This window comes from Thamnophis elegans, chromosome 13 (assembly GCF_009769535.1).
Source record: "Thamnophis elegans isolate rThaEle1 chromosome 13, rThaEle1.pri, whole genome shotgun sequence".
Lineage (NCBI taxonomy): Eukaryota > Metazoa > Chordata > Lepidosauria > Squamata > Colubridae > Thamnophis > Thamnophis elegans.
Window position 1 is genome coordinate 4,530,574 of NC_045553.1, and position 16,490 is coordinate 4,547,063.

The 16,490-nt window shown below is 45.2% G+C and overlaps 1 protein-coding gene across 1 annotated transcript in view; it reads right to left on the minus strand.

The window, feature by feature from the left end:
- CIT (citron rho-interacting serine/threonine kinase) overlaps positions 1 to 16,490 on the minus strand; it is a 156,677-nt gene that overhangs the window by 29,667 nt on the left and 110,520 nt on the right. Inside the window, 13 exon segments of the mRNA XM_032228836.1 lie at positions 551 to 688; positions 4,461 to 4,625; positions 4,982 to 5,099; positions 7,176 to 7,201; positions 7,204 to 7,282; positions 7,426 to 7,464; positions 7,466 to 7,567; positions 9,302 to 9,390; positions 9,393 to 9,405; positions 10,394 to 10,529; positions 11,538 to 11,545; positions 13,086 to 13,271; positions 15,288 to 15,485. Coding sequence (XP_032084727.1) covers positions 551 to 688; positions 4,461 to 4,625; positions 4,982 to 5,099; positions 7,176 to 7,201; positions 7,204 to 7,282; positions 7,426 to 7,464; positions 7,466 to 7,567; positions 9,302 to 9,390; positions 9,393 to 9,405; positions 10,394 to 10,529; positions 11,538 to 11,545; positions 13,086 to 13,271; positions 15,288 to 15,485 — 1,297 coding nt within the window.

Sequence of the window (16,490 nt, forward strand, 5' to 3'; positions counted from 1 at the left end):
ACAACTTCCAAAGCCAACTTCTGTTCCATGGATTGATTGCTCTCACTGCCAGGTTTTGTCATGACTTGGAAACAGGTGAAAAATGGTTTGAAAAATGCCTTTCCTTTTTATGCTTTTCCTGTGTCCCAAACTTTTTGCAGTGAAGTCTCCCCTTTCTTATGCTCTTAAAAAAAAGAATCCCAACTTCATTCTGAGAGTTGAAATCCACATACTTCAAAGTTACCAAGGATTGAGAAACAGATCTACAGACTCCACAAGGATCAACTGAGATACCCAGGGATCAGTAAGGTGAAATGAGTCCCAATTAGCTCTCAGCTCTAGGTTATTAATACACCTTCCAGATTCCCTGTACTTTTTTAAACTGGGCAACAAAATGACTTGGAAATACACGGGACTCATTTTCAAATCCCTGCAAAGCCTTCCAACCCTCTTCCTCCTCCTCCTCCTCCTCCTCCTCCTCCTCCTCCTCCAAAGGACTCCTTTCCTGATGAAAGCATCCCTGTGTCACCAGCTCAGGTCGCCTTCTTCAGCGTGCCCCTTCCATGCTTACCGAGACATTTCGAAGCCTGGCGTCCAAAGTGCACAGTGTCCAAGCAAACGGCACACTTGGTAGCTCTCATGTTCAGTCCCACGTTGAAACGGTGAGGGATATTGTGATGCATGCGTTCTTTAAGGCGCCGATTAAACTCTGGGGGGAAAGAGCATGTTTTTATTAATTGGGAAACCATACAAAGGGCCAGCTTGCATGAAAAGATGGTTTGGCAATTCTCCCTCCCTCCTATCTATCTATCAATTATCTATATCTATCTATCTATCTATCTATCTATCTATCTATCTATCTCTATCTATCTATCTATGTATCTATCTATCTATCTATCTATCTATCATCTATCTATCTCATCTATCCATCCATCCATCCTTCCTATCAATTACATATCAGATAATTAGGATATCTACCTACCTATCCATTATCTATCAATTTATTATCTATCTCATCTATCTATCCTAATTATCTATCTATTATCTATCTAAACTATCAGTTACATATCTATCAATTATCTATCCTATCAATTATCTATCTATCCTATCAATTACATATCAGATAATTAGGATATCTACCTACCTACCTATCAATTATCTATCGATCTATTTATTATCTATCTCATCTATCCTAATTATCTATCTATTATCTATCTATTCTATCAGTTTCATATCTATCAATTATCTATCAATATCTATCAATTATCTATCCTATCAATTATCAATAAATTATCTATCTAGGTATCTATCTCATCTATCTATCCTAATTATCTATCTATTATCTATTTATCCTATCAGTTTCATATCTATCAATTATCTATCAATATCTATCAATTATCTATCCTATCAATTATCAATCAATTATCTATCTACGTATCTATGTCATCTATCTATCCTAATTATCTATCTATTATCTATCTACCCTATCAGTTACATATCTATCAATTATCTATCCTATCAATTATCAATTATCTATCTAGTATTTATCTATCTATCTAACCTATTATCTATCATCTATCTATCTATTCTACCATATGTCATCCATTTATCTATCCATCCATTTTCACATTTATCCGTCTGTCCGTCCCTCCCTCATGCGCTGCGTGGGTTTCAAACTGTGTACCTTCCGGTCGACAAGCCCAGCATCTTAACCGCTAGGCCATCCTGTCCCTCCTGCCTACTCTTAAACCCAAACAATTGAAATCGTATTCAAATTTTGTTCTCACAGCAATACCCCGTTTGTCATCAAAAGCAATTTAGAGCTGAGGGTCTGCCCTTGCTTTGGAAATAATGGGGGGAAATCTACTATGGCTGGATGGGAAAGGCTCTGTTAGGTTTCGGGGGGGGGGGGGAGGTGGCTTTTTAAAGCAGCTGTATCTTTTCCTCCCAGAGCGGCATGAGAGCGTGAGAAAATGCAGGGCTGCCTTAAAAGAATCGCAGCCTGGCTTTCTAACACGGCTTGGGATAGCCAACACAAAATCAGAAATAATTGGTAAATAAAGGTGTTTATTAGGGTGGAAAAAACCCTTCTGTAAACAATGGAGGTGCGATTCGTGAGCAGTGGGACTCAAACAGCTCTGCTGATTTGCAGCTGATGCAAAGTTTGGTGAGAGAGTTAGCTAATACGTCGATATTGTTCAGATTTGGGGAACTCTGGAATTAAACGCCGTAAACCTGCCAGTTAGTCATTTAACACTCTGCAAACAAAGATTGGGATAATTAGCGCTTACACAGAGCTCTTGAGTTCCCAGAACTTCATATAATTATTGCCGTAATGCTGTAACAATCCTGTAAGTTAAACCATCATTAACCCCCAACAGAGCCTTTCAGAAAAACGTACAATAAAGTTGCAACTCGGGTGGGACTGAAAACTGGGGAAGGGTGGTGGTGGTTCTCCGGTTTACACTCCTGGGCAAGAACAGGACAAAAAGCTCTTGGGTCACATGACCAAATCACACGGACAGATAGGGAGTCAAAGACAAGCCGTCGTTGGGACATTGAGGACAGGACGACACCCAAATCACACAAGAGAAAAAGATGAAATTGTGGATGGCGCGGGGATTCCCGTCCATCCGCGCGCGAGCACGACGTGGCTTTTGGAGATCAAGCGTGATGAGCCGCGGTGGCGCAGTGGTCGGAGTGCAGTACTGCAGGCTATTTCTGCCGACTGCCGGCGGCCTGCAGTTTGGCAGATCGAATCTCACCAGGCTCAAGGTTGACTCAGCCCTTCCGTCCTTCCGAGGTGGGTAAAATGAGGACCCAGATTGTTGGGAGGGGCGGGGGGGGGGCAAGAGGCTGACTCTGTAAAGCGCTTAGAGAGGGCTGGAAAGTCCTGTGAAGCAGTGTATAAATCTAACTGCGACTGCTATTGCAGGCAAACTCTGCCCACTGTCAGGAGTTCGATCCTGACCGGCTCAAGGTTGACTCAGCCTTCCGTCCTTTCGAGGTGGGTAAAATGAGGACTTGGATTGTTGAGGGGCAAGAGGCTGATCCTGTAAACTGCTTAGAGAGGGCTGTAAAAGCACTGTGGAGCGGTGTATAAGTCTAAGGGCTTGGAATCCATGATGGGGAGCCAATGTCCTTGGATCCTTGTTGGAACGAGTTGGAATTCGGATCCTAATCGGGCTTTGAGACTCATTCCAGTCTGACGTTGTTTGAGTTCTGTGAGTAGCTTGTCGGTGCCAGATGTTCCTAGTTTCTCTCAACTCCCTTTTTCAAGCAACCGACCAATTGCCACCTTTAAGGAACTGCTAAACTAGTTTGTTGATACTATAGGCCTGGAGAAGTCCAATCTTGGCAGCTTTAAGACTTGTGGATTTCAACTCCCAGAATTCCCCAGCCAGCCGTGCCTTCTCTAAACAACTTTCCAGCTTCTCTGAATTCTCCTGAAAGCAACGTCGTGGATAGGACGGTCCTTCACTAACTATTCCTGGCTGTGATGGTTTAGATTCTGGCTGTCTTAACTTTGCAAGCAGCTTTTAAGACTTGTGGACTTCAACTCCCAGAATTCCCCAGGCCGGATGAGGGCAATTGCGTTCAATTGCATTCGCCAGGTGCTCCCACCCACTTCAAGGACACGGAGCAGATGTCAGAGCGTGGATGGCTGGTTCCCAGAATAAAATCAACAGAAGTGATTGGTGGACCTAACAAACTGTGGGCGGCCCTTGGGGAAAAGGGAGGATTAACTATACTTGCTTTCGTGCGGGGAATCCCAGATCTGGCTTCACTTCTTCTGCATCCATGTGGATTTCTTCAGCAAAGTTTGATCTACTCTTGGTAAAATAATTATCCCCGGAGTTTCTTTTTCTGGGTTCGCCAACTGGACAGCTGACATTAAACCAGGTCAAAATAAACCCGGGTTTAAGTGGCAAATGACTCGTATTGATGACAGTTCAAGTGTCCCAAGGTCATGCGACCCCCTTTGGCGACCTTCTGACGAACCAAGTCAAGAGAGAAGCCGGATTTACTTGACAATTGTTTTAAGAACGGCAGTGATTCACTTAACAACTATGGCAAGAAAGGTCGTAAAAACGGGGGGGGGCGCGCAAAACTCACTCAAGCAACTGTCTCGCTCGGCAACGGAAATCTGGAGCTCCATTGAGGTCGTCGGTCGAGGGCTACCCATATTCTGGTTTTATATCGAGGAACTTTACGATTAGCCCGGATTTTGGCTGTTGCTAAACCAGGGGTGTGCAAGCTTGGCAGCTTTACGACTGGTGGACTTCAACTCCCAGAATTCCTCAGCCAGAGGAATTCTGGGAGTTGAAGTCCACCAGTCGTAAAGTTGCCAAGCTTGCACCTCACCCCTGTGCTAAACAGTCCATGTTTTGTTAGGAAGCCGGGCCCCATATGGGGGTCTCCGGGTTGTCTGTGCCAGAACCCCTCGAGAAGCCAACCCCACCCCCCTCCCCAAGCCTTACCCTCCGGCGTGGAGGCCTCCTTTCTGCGGCTGGAGGGAGGCGCCAACAAGCTGATGGGCGTGGGCTGGTGTTCAGGTGACCGAATTATGGCAGACATGATGATCTGCTGCCTGGCCGTGGCAGGAGTGGATGGGTGAGGGTGGTCTGTGATTTTCCTATGGGCAGCTACGGACACACACAAATAGTTAGTTAACTCCTTTCCTCCGAGCGGGACCAGGAAGAAGGAGAAGGAGAAGAAGGAGGAGGAGGAGAAGAAGAAGGAGCAGGAGCAGGAGTGGTTGTACGGAAGCGTTAAGAATTGACATCCTGCAACCTTGTTTTCTTTTAATTAACGTTTCGGTCAACAGCCAACAAGGGGGTGATGGGGAAAAGGGGAGAAGAGAGAGAGAGAGAGAGAGAAACAAAAGACGTCAAGGACGAGACGGAGAGGGGAGTGGGGGGCACTTGGGACTCCGAAGCATAAACCAAAACAGACCCCCTTCCTCTTGCTTGGTGCCGCGGATCAAGCGTTTTCCCCCTACCTTCCTCCCGAGCCGATCGGAGTTCGATGCGGGTTTTCTGCAGGGCTTCCTCCAGCTCCGCCGAGCGGGCCTTCTCCTTCTCCAGCGCCACCTTCAGCTCATTGTACTGCAGAGGAACCTGTGTGGGCAAAGAAGGGTCCTCTTTCCGTCGACTAAACAGGCCCTAGCAACAGAAACACACAGACAGCTCCTAACTCCTGGTCAGCGATGGTTGCCTCCGGGGGGAAGGGGAAGCTCGCTGGCTAATTGCAGACCAGAGGGTCTGAGGGTCTACTCTTCCTCCTCCTCTCCTCTCTCTTCTCCTCCTCCTCCTTCCCTCCTCCACTTCTGCCTTTTTTTCTCCCTCCTCTCCTCCTTCTCTCCTCCCCTTTTCTTCCTCTCCTCCCCTCTTCCTCCTCTCCTCTGTCTTCTCCTCCTCCTTCCCTCCTCCACTTCTGCCTTTTTTTCTCCCTCCTCTCCTCCTTCTCTCCTCCCCTTTTCTTCCTCTCCTCCCCTCTTCCTCCTCCTCCTCATTCTTCCCTCCTTCCCTCCTCCACCTGCCTTTTTTCCTCCCTCCTCTCTTCCTTCTCTCCTCTCCTCTTCCTCCTGCCCTCTTTCCTCTTCTCCACCTCCTTCCCTTCTCCACTTCTGCCTTTTTTTCTCCTCCTCTCCTCCTTCTCTCTCTCCCTTTTCTTCCTCGCCTCCCCTCTTCCTCCTCCTCCTCCTCATTCTTCCCTCCTCCACCTGCCTTTTTTTCCTCCCTCTCTTCCTTCTCTCCTCTCCTCTTCCTCCTGCCCTCTTTCCTCTTCTCCACCTCCTTCCCTTCTCCACTTCTGCCTTTTTTTCTCCCTCCTCTCCTCCTCCTCTCTCCTCCCCTTTTCTTCCTCTCCTCCCCTCTTCCTCCTCATTCTTCCCTCCTTCCCTCCTCCACCTGCCTTTTTTCCTCCCTCCTCTTTTCCTTCTCTCCTCTTCCTCCTCCCCTCCCCTCTTTGTTTTCCCCTCCCCTCCTCTTTTTCCGCTCTTTCTTCTCCTCATCCTTCTCCCACTCTCCTTCCCTCTTCATTCTCCCTCCGTTCCTCCCCTCTTCATCCTCTCCTCCTCCTTCTCCCCCAATTGCCTGGTCAAGCATTTTAAAGATAATTTCCCCCCCTCCAGCTTGGCCCCAATCATCACCCAAGCTAACAAGAAAGAAGAAACTGGACATCCATTTGTCCGGAATGGTACAGGTAGTCCTTAACTTATAACCGTAATTGAGCTGCGGCTGCTAAGCAAGACAGCTGTTAAGTAAGCGTTACCACCTTTCACCACCTTTCTTGCTGCAGTTGTTAAGTGAATCCCTGCAGTTGTTAAATTAGTAACACAGTTGTTAAACGAATCTGGCTTCCCCGTTGATTTTGTTCATCAGAAGGTCACAAAAGGGGATCAAGATGAGCCCCGGGAACAGTGCGACGGTCATAACTGTGAGTGAGTTGACAAGTATCTGAATTTAGATCATCCGATCTTGGGTCGTAAGTGTGAAAGACAGTCATAAGTCACTTTTTTTCAGTGCCGTTGTAACTTTGAACGGTCACTAAGCGAGACGTTGCAAGTCGAGGACTACCTGCACACAACACAAGTACAGGCCAGGGTCCAAAAGTAACCTTAAGGTACTTTTGAGGGGTTGGCAAAATCCAGTAGAATTTGGGGCCATCTGGAAGCCCTCTTCATTCCCCCCAGTCTTAAGAATATTTCTGACAGCAAGCCGCTGCCTCCTGCCTGCTACCGTATTTTTCGGAGTATAAGACACACCAAGATTTTGAAGAGGAAATTTTTTTAAAAATTTTTTTGCACTCTGCAAACCTCCCAAAAACGGCCTGTTTTTCACGAAAATGGGCCCGTTTTTTTCCCCCCTCAAAAAATAAAATAAAATACATGGATAGCTTTAAGAGGCTTATAGAGTGCTCCTGTGAACTGGGCCCCCCAAAATTGAGCAAAAAACGGCCCACTTTTTACTCATTTCTGCCCTCCCCAGCCCCCAGGAGCACTTTGGAAGCCTTCTAAAGGCTATACACGGCCATTTTGATGAAGAGGGCGAGGTTTCAGGAGGCCAAAAATGCTGTATTCAGTGTATAAGATGCACCCAGATTTTCAGCCCCTTTTTTTGAGGGGAAAATGGTGCGTCTTATACTCCAAAAAATACGGTAATTAATTTTTCGCGTTCATATATTTTCCACACCTTTTTCTTCTTGGCCGGCTGATCATCTTCGCTTGGAGGAAATCTATAAGCTTGGTTTGTTGGGAAATAGTGCCTTCCATTTTCACTTTTTCGTGGGAATACAGGACCTTGGCGACACGGAAAGGTGCGGGGAAGGAAGAAAAAAAAACAACCAAAAAAATCACCACAGGTGGTCCAAATAAACCCGAGAGGAACGTGAAAAGGGAAACATGTGAAATTATTCCCGCCTGCCATTACTTGAGTCTCTCACCTGAATATTTTCCAGCTGGTATTCCAGGTCACGCTCCGTTCCGTCTTCAAAGATCGGCCCGGTCCAAAGCCTCTTGCAGGCCTTGAGTCAGCCGAAAGATATGATTCTTTTGCAAATCCATCTGCTGCTGCAGCTTGGCTTGCTGCGAGGAGACAAAATCCCAGGATTATCAAATGCTAGCCGGGTACCCGTGCTTTGCTACGAAACTATGTGATCGGGGGCTTGATTAACGTTAGACACTTAAAAAGCTTGAAAAATTAATGCAGAACATGTAAGTCTTCAGCATCAGAGCGTCTTAAAAATAAGGCAATTGGCAGTTGGAACAGAGTTCCTTTCGAGTGGGGAGGAGGAGTAGAATGTCTAAACTCCCAGCCAGCAGGCCGGATGAGTCACGCCCTGGCCATGCCATAATAAGGCAACTGGCAATTGGAACAGAGTTCTTTTCAGATGGGGAGGGGGGAGTAGAATGTCTAATCTCCCAGTCTGCAGCCCAGATGAGTCACACACTGGGCCACGCCCATATAAGGCAACTGGCAGTTGGAACAGAGTTCTTTCGGTGGGATGGGGGAGTAGAACTCCTTAGCATCGACATTAAGGCTAACTCCATAACGCCTAACTTCTTAACGCCTAGCTCCTAAGTCTAACTCAAAGCATGTTAATATTACTGTTTAAGAAATACTGATGATTTGATGGTCATTTCAAAAAAATCCTTTCTAGAGAGCATGTAGAAGCCAAGAGGAACATACCGGCCAAATTTCACATTTGTAGGCTTTACAGTTCTGAGGTTTTTGTGATGACTGAGTGGTATTTGGCTTTTATATAGAGAGATTTAAAAATATAATAACAAACAAGTTCCAATTTTTTCTCCAAGTCTTTTTCCCATTAGACCCAAAATCTCTATATATAGATTCTGAGGAAGAGGTACATTAAGAGAAAGACAGTAAGGAGAAGAATTGAAAGAAAGATTGGTAGGGCAGGAGGAAGGAAGGAAGGAGAGAAAGACTGAAAGGAGAAGAACTGAAAGTGATAAAGAATTATAAGGGAGGGAGGGAGGCGAGAGAGACTGAAGAGAAGAATTGAAAATGATAAAGAGAATGATTATAAAAGAGAGGGAGAAGAAGGAAAAGACTAAAAGGAGAAGAATTGAAAGCGATAAAGAGAACAATTATAGGATAGATGGATGGATGGAAGGGAGGAAGGGACGATTAAGAGAAAGACAGAAAGGAGAAGGAAGCCAGGAGGGAGTATGGTAGGAAGGAGAGAAAGACTGAAAGGAGAAGAATTGAAAATGATAAAGAATTATGGGAGGAAAAAAGGAAGGAAGGAGAGAAAGACTGAAGAGAAGAATTTAAAATGATAAAGAGAATGATTATAAGAGAGGAAGGGAGGGAGGAAGGAAAAGACTAAAAGGAGAAGAATTGAAAGCGACAAAGAGAACAATTATAGGATGGATGGATGGGAGGAAGGGAGGATTAAGACTGAAAGGAGAAGAACTGAAACAGATAAAGAGAAAGATAGGAAGGAAGGAAGGAAGGAAGGAAGGAGCCATATTTTAGGGTTATATCAAAATTTAAACACATACTTCCCAACTTCGGCAACTTTAAGTGCAGATTTCTATCCCTCATCCGCAGGAAACTTCAAAAGTCTACACCTCTCAAAGCTGCAATTTGAAAACCAGGGATTTAAACCCCAGCTTGTAAGAGAACCTCCTGGAGGAACCTCCTTGGAGTGAAATGAAGCAAAACAGCTTGATGGCCTTAAGCAGGGAGCCCCGCGTGAGAATGCTAACAATTGGCGACCCAGAAGTGTCCCGATCCAACCATAGCAACCACCGCATCCGGTCTCACAAACGTTCAATTAGGGAGCAAGGGACTACCTCTTCCAGAAGCCTCTGCTTGAGTTCGCGTTCCGTTTCAAGCTTCTGCTGTAAGCTCCGGGCATTCATCTCCAGCATGGCGTGCTTTTCTCCAAGTCATTCAGCTGGTTAGAACAGAGAAGCGGACGCGTTCAATGGGCGCAGGTATGAAACACCAGACTTTTTCTGAATCTACTCGCCTCTCTCGCCCTCTTTTCTCTTTCCTTTCCAATTATAAAAGTTCTCTTTTCCTTTCCCCTTATAATAGTTCTTTTCCTTTCCACCTATAGAAATTATCTTTTCCTTTCCACTTATAAAAGTCCTCTTTTCCTTTCCACCTATAGAAAGTTCTCTTTTCTTTCCAATTATAAAAGTTGTCTTTTTCTTTCCACTTATAAAAAGTCCTCTTTTCCTTTCGACCTATAGAAAGTTCTCTTTTCCTTTCCAATTATAAATTATCTTTTTCTTCCCCCTTATAAAAGTTCTTTTCCTTTCCACCTATAGAAAATTATCTTTTCTTTTCCACTTATAAAAGTCCTCTTTTCCTTCCACCTATAGAAAGTTCTCTTTTCCTTTCCATTATAAAAGTCCTCTTTTCCTTTCCACCTATAGAAAGTTCTCTTTTCCTTTCCTATTATAAAGTTCTCTTTTCCTTTCCATTTATAAAAGTCCCCTTTCCTTTCCACCTATAGAAAGTTCTCTTTTCCTTTCCACTTATAAAAGTCCTCTTTCCCTTCCACCTATAGAAAGTTCTCTTTTCTTTCCAATTATAAAAATTCTCTTTTCCTTTCCAAATATAAAAGTTCTCTTTTCCTTTCCAATTATAAAAGTTCTCTTTTCCTTTCCCCTTATAAAAGTTCTTTTCCTTTCCACCTAGATCTGGCTTGCGTGCCAAATAAAAGGAACCAAGCTTTCTGGGCCAACATCAGCCAATATGAGCATTCCTTGACTTACAACCACAATTGAGTCCCAAATTTCTGTGGCTAAGTGAGACAGTTGTTAAGTGAGTTTCCCCCCCATTTTACCACCTTTCTTGACAAAGTCGTTGAGTGAATCGCTGCATTTGTTAAGTTAGTCACACGGTAGTTAAGTGAATCTGGCTAAGCGACCAACCTTGTCAGACAGACTCTCAGCTTTGAGCTTCTGTTCCTTTAACGCTTGCTGGAGAGCCAAGATCTCCGCTTTATGTTCTTTAACTGCGAGCTCCACAACTTGGCGGGATTCCGTGATACGCTGGTCAGCTCGCACCCTGCATGAAAGAGAATAAGCACCGACTTTATACCACTCGTGTGGTCTACTTCCCTTCCAGAATCCCAAGAAGGATGGAATCAATAGGAAAGGAGTTTTCAGATGGGTGGACGGACAGGTAGATAGGTAAGTAGAAGGATGGATGGATAGGTCGGTAGGTAGATAGGTAGATAGATGGATGGGTAGGTAGATAGGTAGGTAGGTGGGTGGGTGGATGGATGGATGGGTGGGTAGGTAGGTAGGTGGGTAGAGAGATGGATGGGTAGGTAGGTAGATGGATGGGTAGGTGGGTCGATGGATGGATGGGTAGGTAGGTAGGTAGATGGATGGGTAGGTAGGGGGGTAGATGGATGGATGGGTGGGTAGATGGATGGATGGGTGGGTAGATAGATAGATAGATGATAGATGATAGATAGATAGATAGATAGATAGATAGATAGATAGATAGATAGATAGATAGATAGATAGAGTGGGTGGGTGGGTGGGTAGACAGGCAAGCAGCTGATAATCTTTGTTTCCTGCTCTCAAAAGTGTACACATGCATAACATGGACATTCACATGCTATGTCCATATCTATATACCTATACCCTAACATATAAATGCCTATAAATACTAATCACTGTCCAACTTGAATACGTAGCGGAAAGAGGAAACTTGAGAGTTCACAAGGTTGATGCTATATGGATCAAAACTGTGACTGACTCTGGATGCTGCGGTACAGATACCACGGAGCCCCCTCCTAAAAGGAAAACAGGTCGTGAGGAGGACATGTAGAGTCCCAGGCATCCCTGGGCACCCTTCTCAAGCATCCTCATATGCCACATCCTGGATAGAAGGGGGTGAACTGCAATCATCTTTTCTGCCGTCCTCACCACTCTATCCGAAGCAGTCATGCTTTCAAACCAGACTGTAATGCATATGACAGGATGCTCTTCATCGTCCCTCTCTCTATATATATAGTGGCAAAATTCAGTGCTTCTTCCTAGGTTTCATGCATCTTATCCACACCTGTTCTGCTGAGCGGGAACCAAATTGGCACCGTGAGAATCCGGAAGAAAAACGAAGGCCAGATGGTGGCGGTTATATGAGGGTGGCTGGCAAATAATCAAGCTCTGTTTCCCAACGTCATGCTCTTGCATAAAACTCTGTATATAGCCTATATGTTAATCAAGAGCCCAGAATAAACGGGGTTTAGAAAGCGAGGCTGCAACAGCCTGGCTTCCTGAAACTCTTAAAAAACCTCCCCCCCCCCCCCCCGGTCCATGTTTCCTTCCTGAAAAAGCGACAGGAAAATACTACGTTGTAAAGTTCACCCAGATACTTCTTTTAAAACTTAAGATGCGGGGGCTGGATCCGGCCCTGGACTGCTTAGATCTCACTCACAGTTAATGACTTGAAAACAGCACAGGCTCACGGTGCCTCTGCCAGTGAAAAGGGAGCTAGGGGGCTGCACGCCGGCAGTGGGCTCGCAAAACAAATTAAAAAACAGAACAGGAGGAGAAGTGTTTCCCCTTTTGCATTTGAGCAGGCGAGAAGGGACAGGGAAAGAGAAAGGGGAAAGAAAAAGATGGGAAGAGAGCAAGGAAGGAAAAATAAGGAAGAGGGGAAGGAAGAAGAAGAAGGAAGGAAGGAAAAAAGAAGAGAAGAGAAAAGAAAGAAGGAAGGAAAACAGAGAAAAAAGGAGAAGCAAAAGGGCTGGAGGGAGGGAGGGAGGAAGGAAAGAAGGTTAATAATGATGAGACAATTTTTTTCAGGAAGATCTGAAAAATATCAATCTTAAATGAAAGGATGTAAAGACTGGAAGGAAGGAAGGAAGGAAGGAAGGAAGGAAGGAAGGAAGGAAGGAAGTGCACTGGGTAATGAAATGTTTGCAAGAAAACAACCAAGCTCAGAGAGCACCAAGGACCCCACAGTCCTCCTCCTCCTCCTCTCTGCAAACCTCACTTCCCTTCTAGCACTGATAATGTTAACTAGTTGGGTAATAAAACGTCTGCTAACGCACCACCAAGCTCAGAGAGCACCAAGGACCCCACAGTCCTCCGCCTCTCTCCCCCTTTTCTTCTCCTCTCTGCTCTCACTCCCTTCTAGCACTGATAATATTACCTAGTTGGGTAATAAAAACGTCTGCTAACCACACCACCAAGCTCAGAGAGCACCAAGGACCCCACAGTCCTCCTCCTCCTCCCTGCAAAGCCCACTCCCTTCTAGCACTGATAATGTTACCTAGCTTGGTAATGAAACGTCTGCAAGAAAACAACCAAGCTCAGAGAGCATCAAGGACAGCCCTTCTCTTACTCCTCCCTGCAAAGCCCACTCCCTTCTAGCACTGATGATGTTACCTAGCTGGGTAATGAAACGTCCGCAAGAAAACCACCAAGCTCAGAGAGCGCCAGGGACCCTTCATTTCAACCCTGAGCCTCAAATATTCTCCTTTATTGAAACGCAGAGGTTCTTGGGGATTTCAGCACAACAACCTGTTTTTGGACTCCTTCCTTTTTCACGTTTCACGTTCACCCCAAAACCCAAGCCGAAAGAGAACGTGTGTACCTGCTTTGCTTTCTCCGTGTCCAACATTCTCTGGAGTTCCCGCACCCGGCACTCAAACTGGGTCTTCTCGTCTCCCAGAACGCTTCTCCACGCCTCCCATTGGCGCTCCTTCTCCAAGAGCTCGTCGTTCAGGGCCTCCAGATCCATCACTTGCTCCTCCAGCATGGTACAGGTGGTCTTTAAGGCCTCCATGGTCTACAAATAAATCCCCAGCAGTTTTTTTTTCCCCTCTTCCCAAAGTTCAGCTCGAGAGCATAATCATCATCTCCTTTGAATGACCACTGAACTGAATGGAGCTGAGTGTTTTACTGGCCCATTGCCCTTCCTGTTGCCAGAGTGGAGTTTTGTTCAGCAAATATATTCTCATTGTGCACAGAGAAGAGAAATATCTGCCTCTACCTAGGATCGAACTCCCAGCCTCCTGATTGTGAGGCGAGGAGCTCCACCGCTAGGGCCACCACACCACTCAGCATTTAGGCTTATATCATCGTTTTCTTTTAACAACCCCATAATCCCTTGAAGGGTGGAGTCTTGGCAACTGAATGGAGCTGAGTGTTTTACTGGCCCATTGCCCTTCCTGTTGCCAGAGTGGAGTTTTGTTCAGCAGATATATTCACACTGTGCTGAGAGAGAGAGAAATATCTGCCTCTACCTAGGATCAAACTCCCAGCCTCCTGATTGTGAGGCGGGAGCTCCACCGCTAGGCCACCGCGCCACTCATAATCAAGAGCATAATCCCAGTCTAACATAAAGCTCCTTTAGATTCCTTGCAAAGCGGTTCTTAACATTTACTGAACCCTTTCAAGGAAAGAGGCCCAGGATGGCCGAGTTCTCTGGATGGGGGCATGCTAGATAGAAGAGAGGAACAACAGTGTTGGAGGAATTGGAGGGAGCACTTCAAAGATCATAAAATGGGGAGAAATGAACTATGTGCAGGGCTTATACTGCTTGTTCCCAGACCAAGTCTTCAGAATAGAATAGGATAGAATAGAATAGAATAGAATAGAATAGAATAGGGATATAGAATGGGATGGGAATAGACTAAAATAGAAATAGGGTAGAATAGAGTACAGCAGAGTAGAATAGAATAGAAAAAATAGAATATAATAGGAAAAAATAGAATAAAATAGGGATATAGAATGGAATGGGAATAGAATAGAAATAGGAATAGAAATAAGAACAGAATAGACTAGGAATAGGGTAGAATAGAGTAGAGTAGAGTGGAGTGGAGGAAATGGAAGTGAAGTGGGAATAGACTAGAATGGAATAGGAATAGGGTAGAATAGAGTACAGCAGAGTAGAATAGAATAGAAAAAATAGAATATAATAGGAAAACATAGAATAAAATAGGGATATAGAATGGAATGGGAATAGGAATAGAAATAGGAATAGAAATAAGAATAGACTAGACTAGGAATAGGGTAGAATAGAGTAGAGTGGAGTGGAATGGGAATAGACTAGAATAGAATAGGAATAGGGTAGAATAGAGTACAGTAGAGTAGAATAGAATGAAAAAATAGAATAATAGGAAAGAATAGAATAAAATAGGGATATAGAATGGAATGGGAATAGGAATAGAATAAGAATAGACTAGACTAGGGTAGAATAGAATAGAAAAAAATAGAATAGGGATATAGAATGGAATGGAACGGAATGGGAATGGGAATAGAAATAGACTAGACTAGGAATAGGGTAGGGTAGAGTAGAATAGAAAAAAAAGAATAGGAAAGAATAAATAATAGGATAGGAATAAAAATAGGAATAGAATAGAATAAATATTAGAATAGAATAGAATAAATATTAGAATAGAATAGAATAAATATTAGAATAGAATAGAATAAATATTAGAATAGAATAGAATTAAAAAATAAAAATAGAAATAATAGAATAGAACAGAACAGGATTAAAAATAAAATAGAATAAGAAATAGAAATAATAGAACAGAACAGAACAATAGAATTAAAAAATTGAAATAGAATAGAATAGGATCTTGGAGGTCTTCTAGTCCAACCCCCCGCTTAGGCAGGAAACTCTCTACCGTTTCAGACAAGTGGTTATCCAAATCTCTTCTTAAAAACTTCCCGCACTGCAGCATTCACAACTTCTGGAGGCACGTTGTCCCACAGAGGGATTGTTCCAACATCTAACGTGCATTTAGTTGGATGGCTGAACAAGAGCCGGCCTTTGTCAACTGAAACAGGGAGGACTTACTTGCTTTTGACTGGTGAGCTGCATTTCCCGTTCCGTGATCTCGCGACGGAGATGGTCAACCTCGCTCCGCAATTGAACCACCTCGTTGTTCGCTCCCGAAGCTTCGTCCAACTGCTTGGAGAGGAAGAAATTCTGGTTGTTCAGCTCGGCATTGTCCTCAGTCAGCTGATTCAGCTGCTCTTCTAGGTCCGTGATCACCTAGACGGAAAGAACAACACGCCGGGAAGTGGGGGGGACGGAGGCGGGGGGGGGGGGAGAACAGAAAACACATCTAAGAAACGGGCGGAGAAGAGAAGAGGACGAGTCTCCCGACAGCCAACTTCCAAACTTCCTCAAACGGGCGTTCTGGAAGTTTTATCATGCAGCTTTGCAATAATGGCACATGCTTAAATAGCCAGGTGTCGAAGCTACATCCATAACTGGGTCGAAGGCCCGCTGTCCTTTAATCGTTTGGCGTTAAGATGCACCTTGATGTAAGAGGTTTACTTTTCATGCCACGACCTCGGGGGGTTGGAAGAATGCAACAGCAACGAGCAACTGGCAGCCCTGCGGTTCTCTGGCCAGATCTGCGGGTGTTCAAACGACGGTATAAAGCAAATGGATTTATCTTTCCCAACCTGATGTTATCCTCCCTGTGGACCACAGGCGCTAACTTCTGCAAGAGGGATACTGAGGATTCGCGGAGAGGCCTTGGGAGAGAGGCAAGTTACCTGTTCGGTGACTCTTTCGAGATTACTTCAACAAGAGAGGAAAACCAGGGTTTTGTGCCCAGTTGCCCTCCGGCCCCTCCAGCAGCCGAATCGGAGGAGGAGGAGGGGGCGTGGGAGTCAGGGTCAGGATCGAGGCAACCCGAGAGCTCCGTGGGGAAAGAGGGAATGGAATTGGCAGAGAGAGAGAGAGACAGAGGCAGAGCCTCGGCTGTCCAACAGCCCTCAGATGGAGAGTCAACAGCCCCCAGGTCTGGAGGTAGCTGATAAGGAAGTGGAGGAACAGCTGGATCCAGTGCCTGAAGGCAGAGGAGAGGAGAGCAATGGAAATCTACGGGCCGGTTCTCGGGACGGAAGAGCCACAGCTGATAGCGAAGCCCCACCCTAGCTCTGGGGATAAAAGGAAGGGGGCGGAGATGAATACAAGTGGCAGAGGAGAGGAGAGCAGTGGAAATCTACGGGCCGGTTCTCGGGACGGAAGAGCCACAGCTGCTAG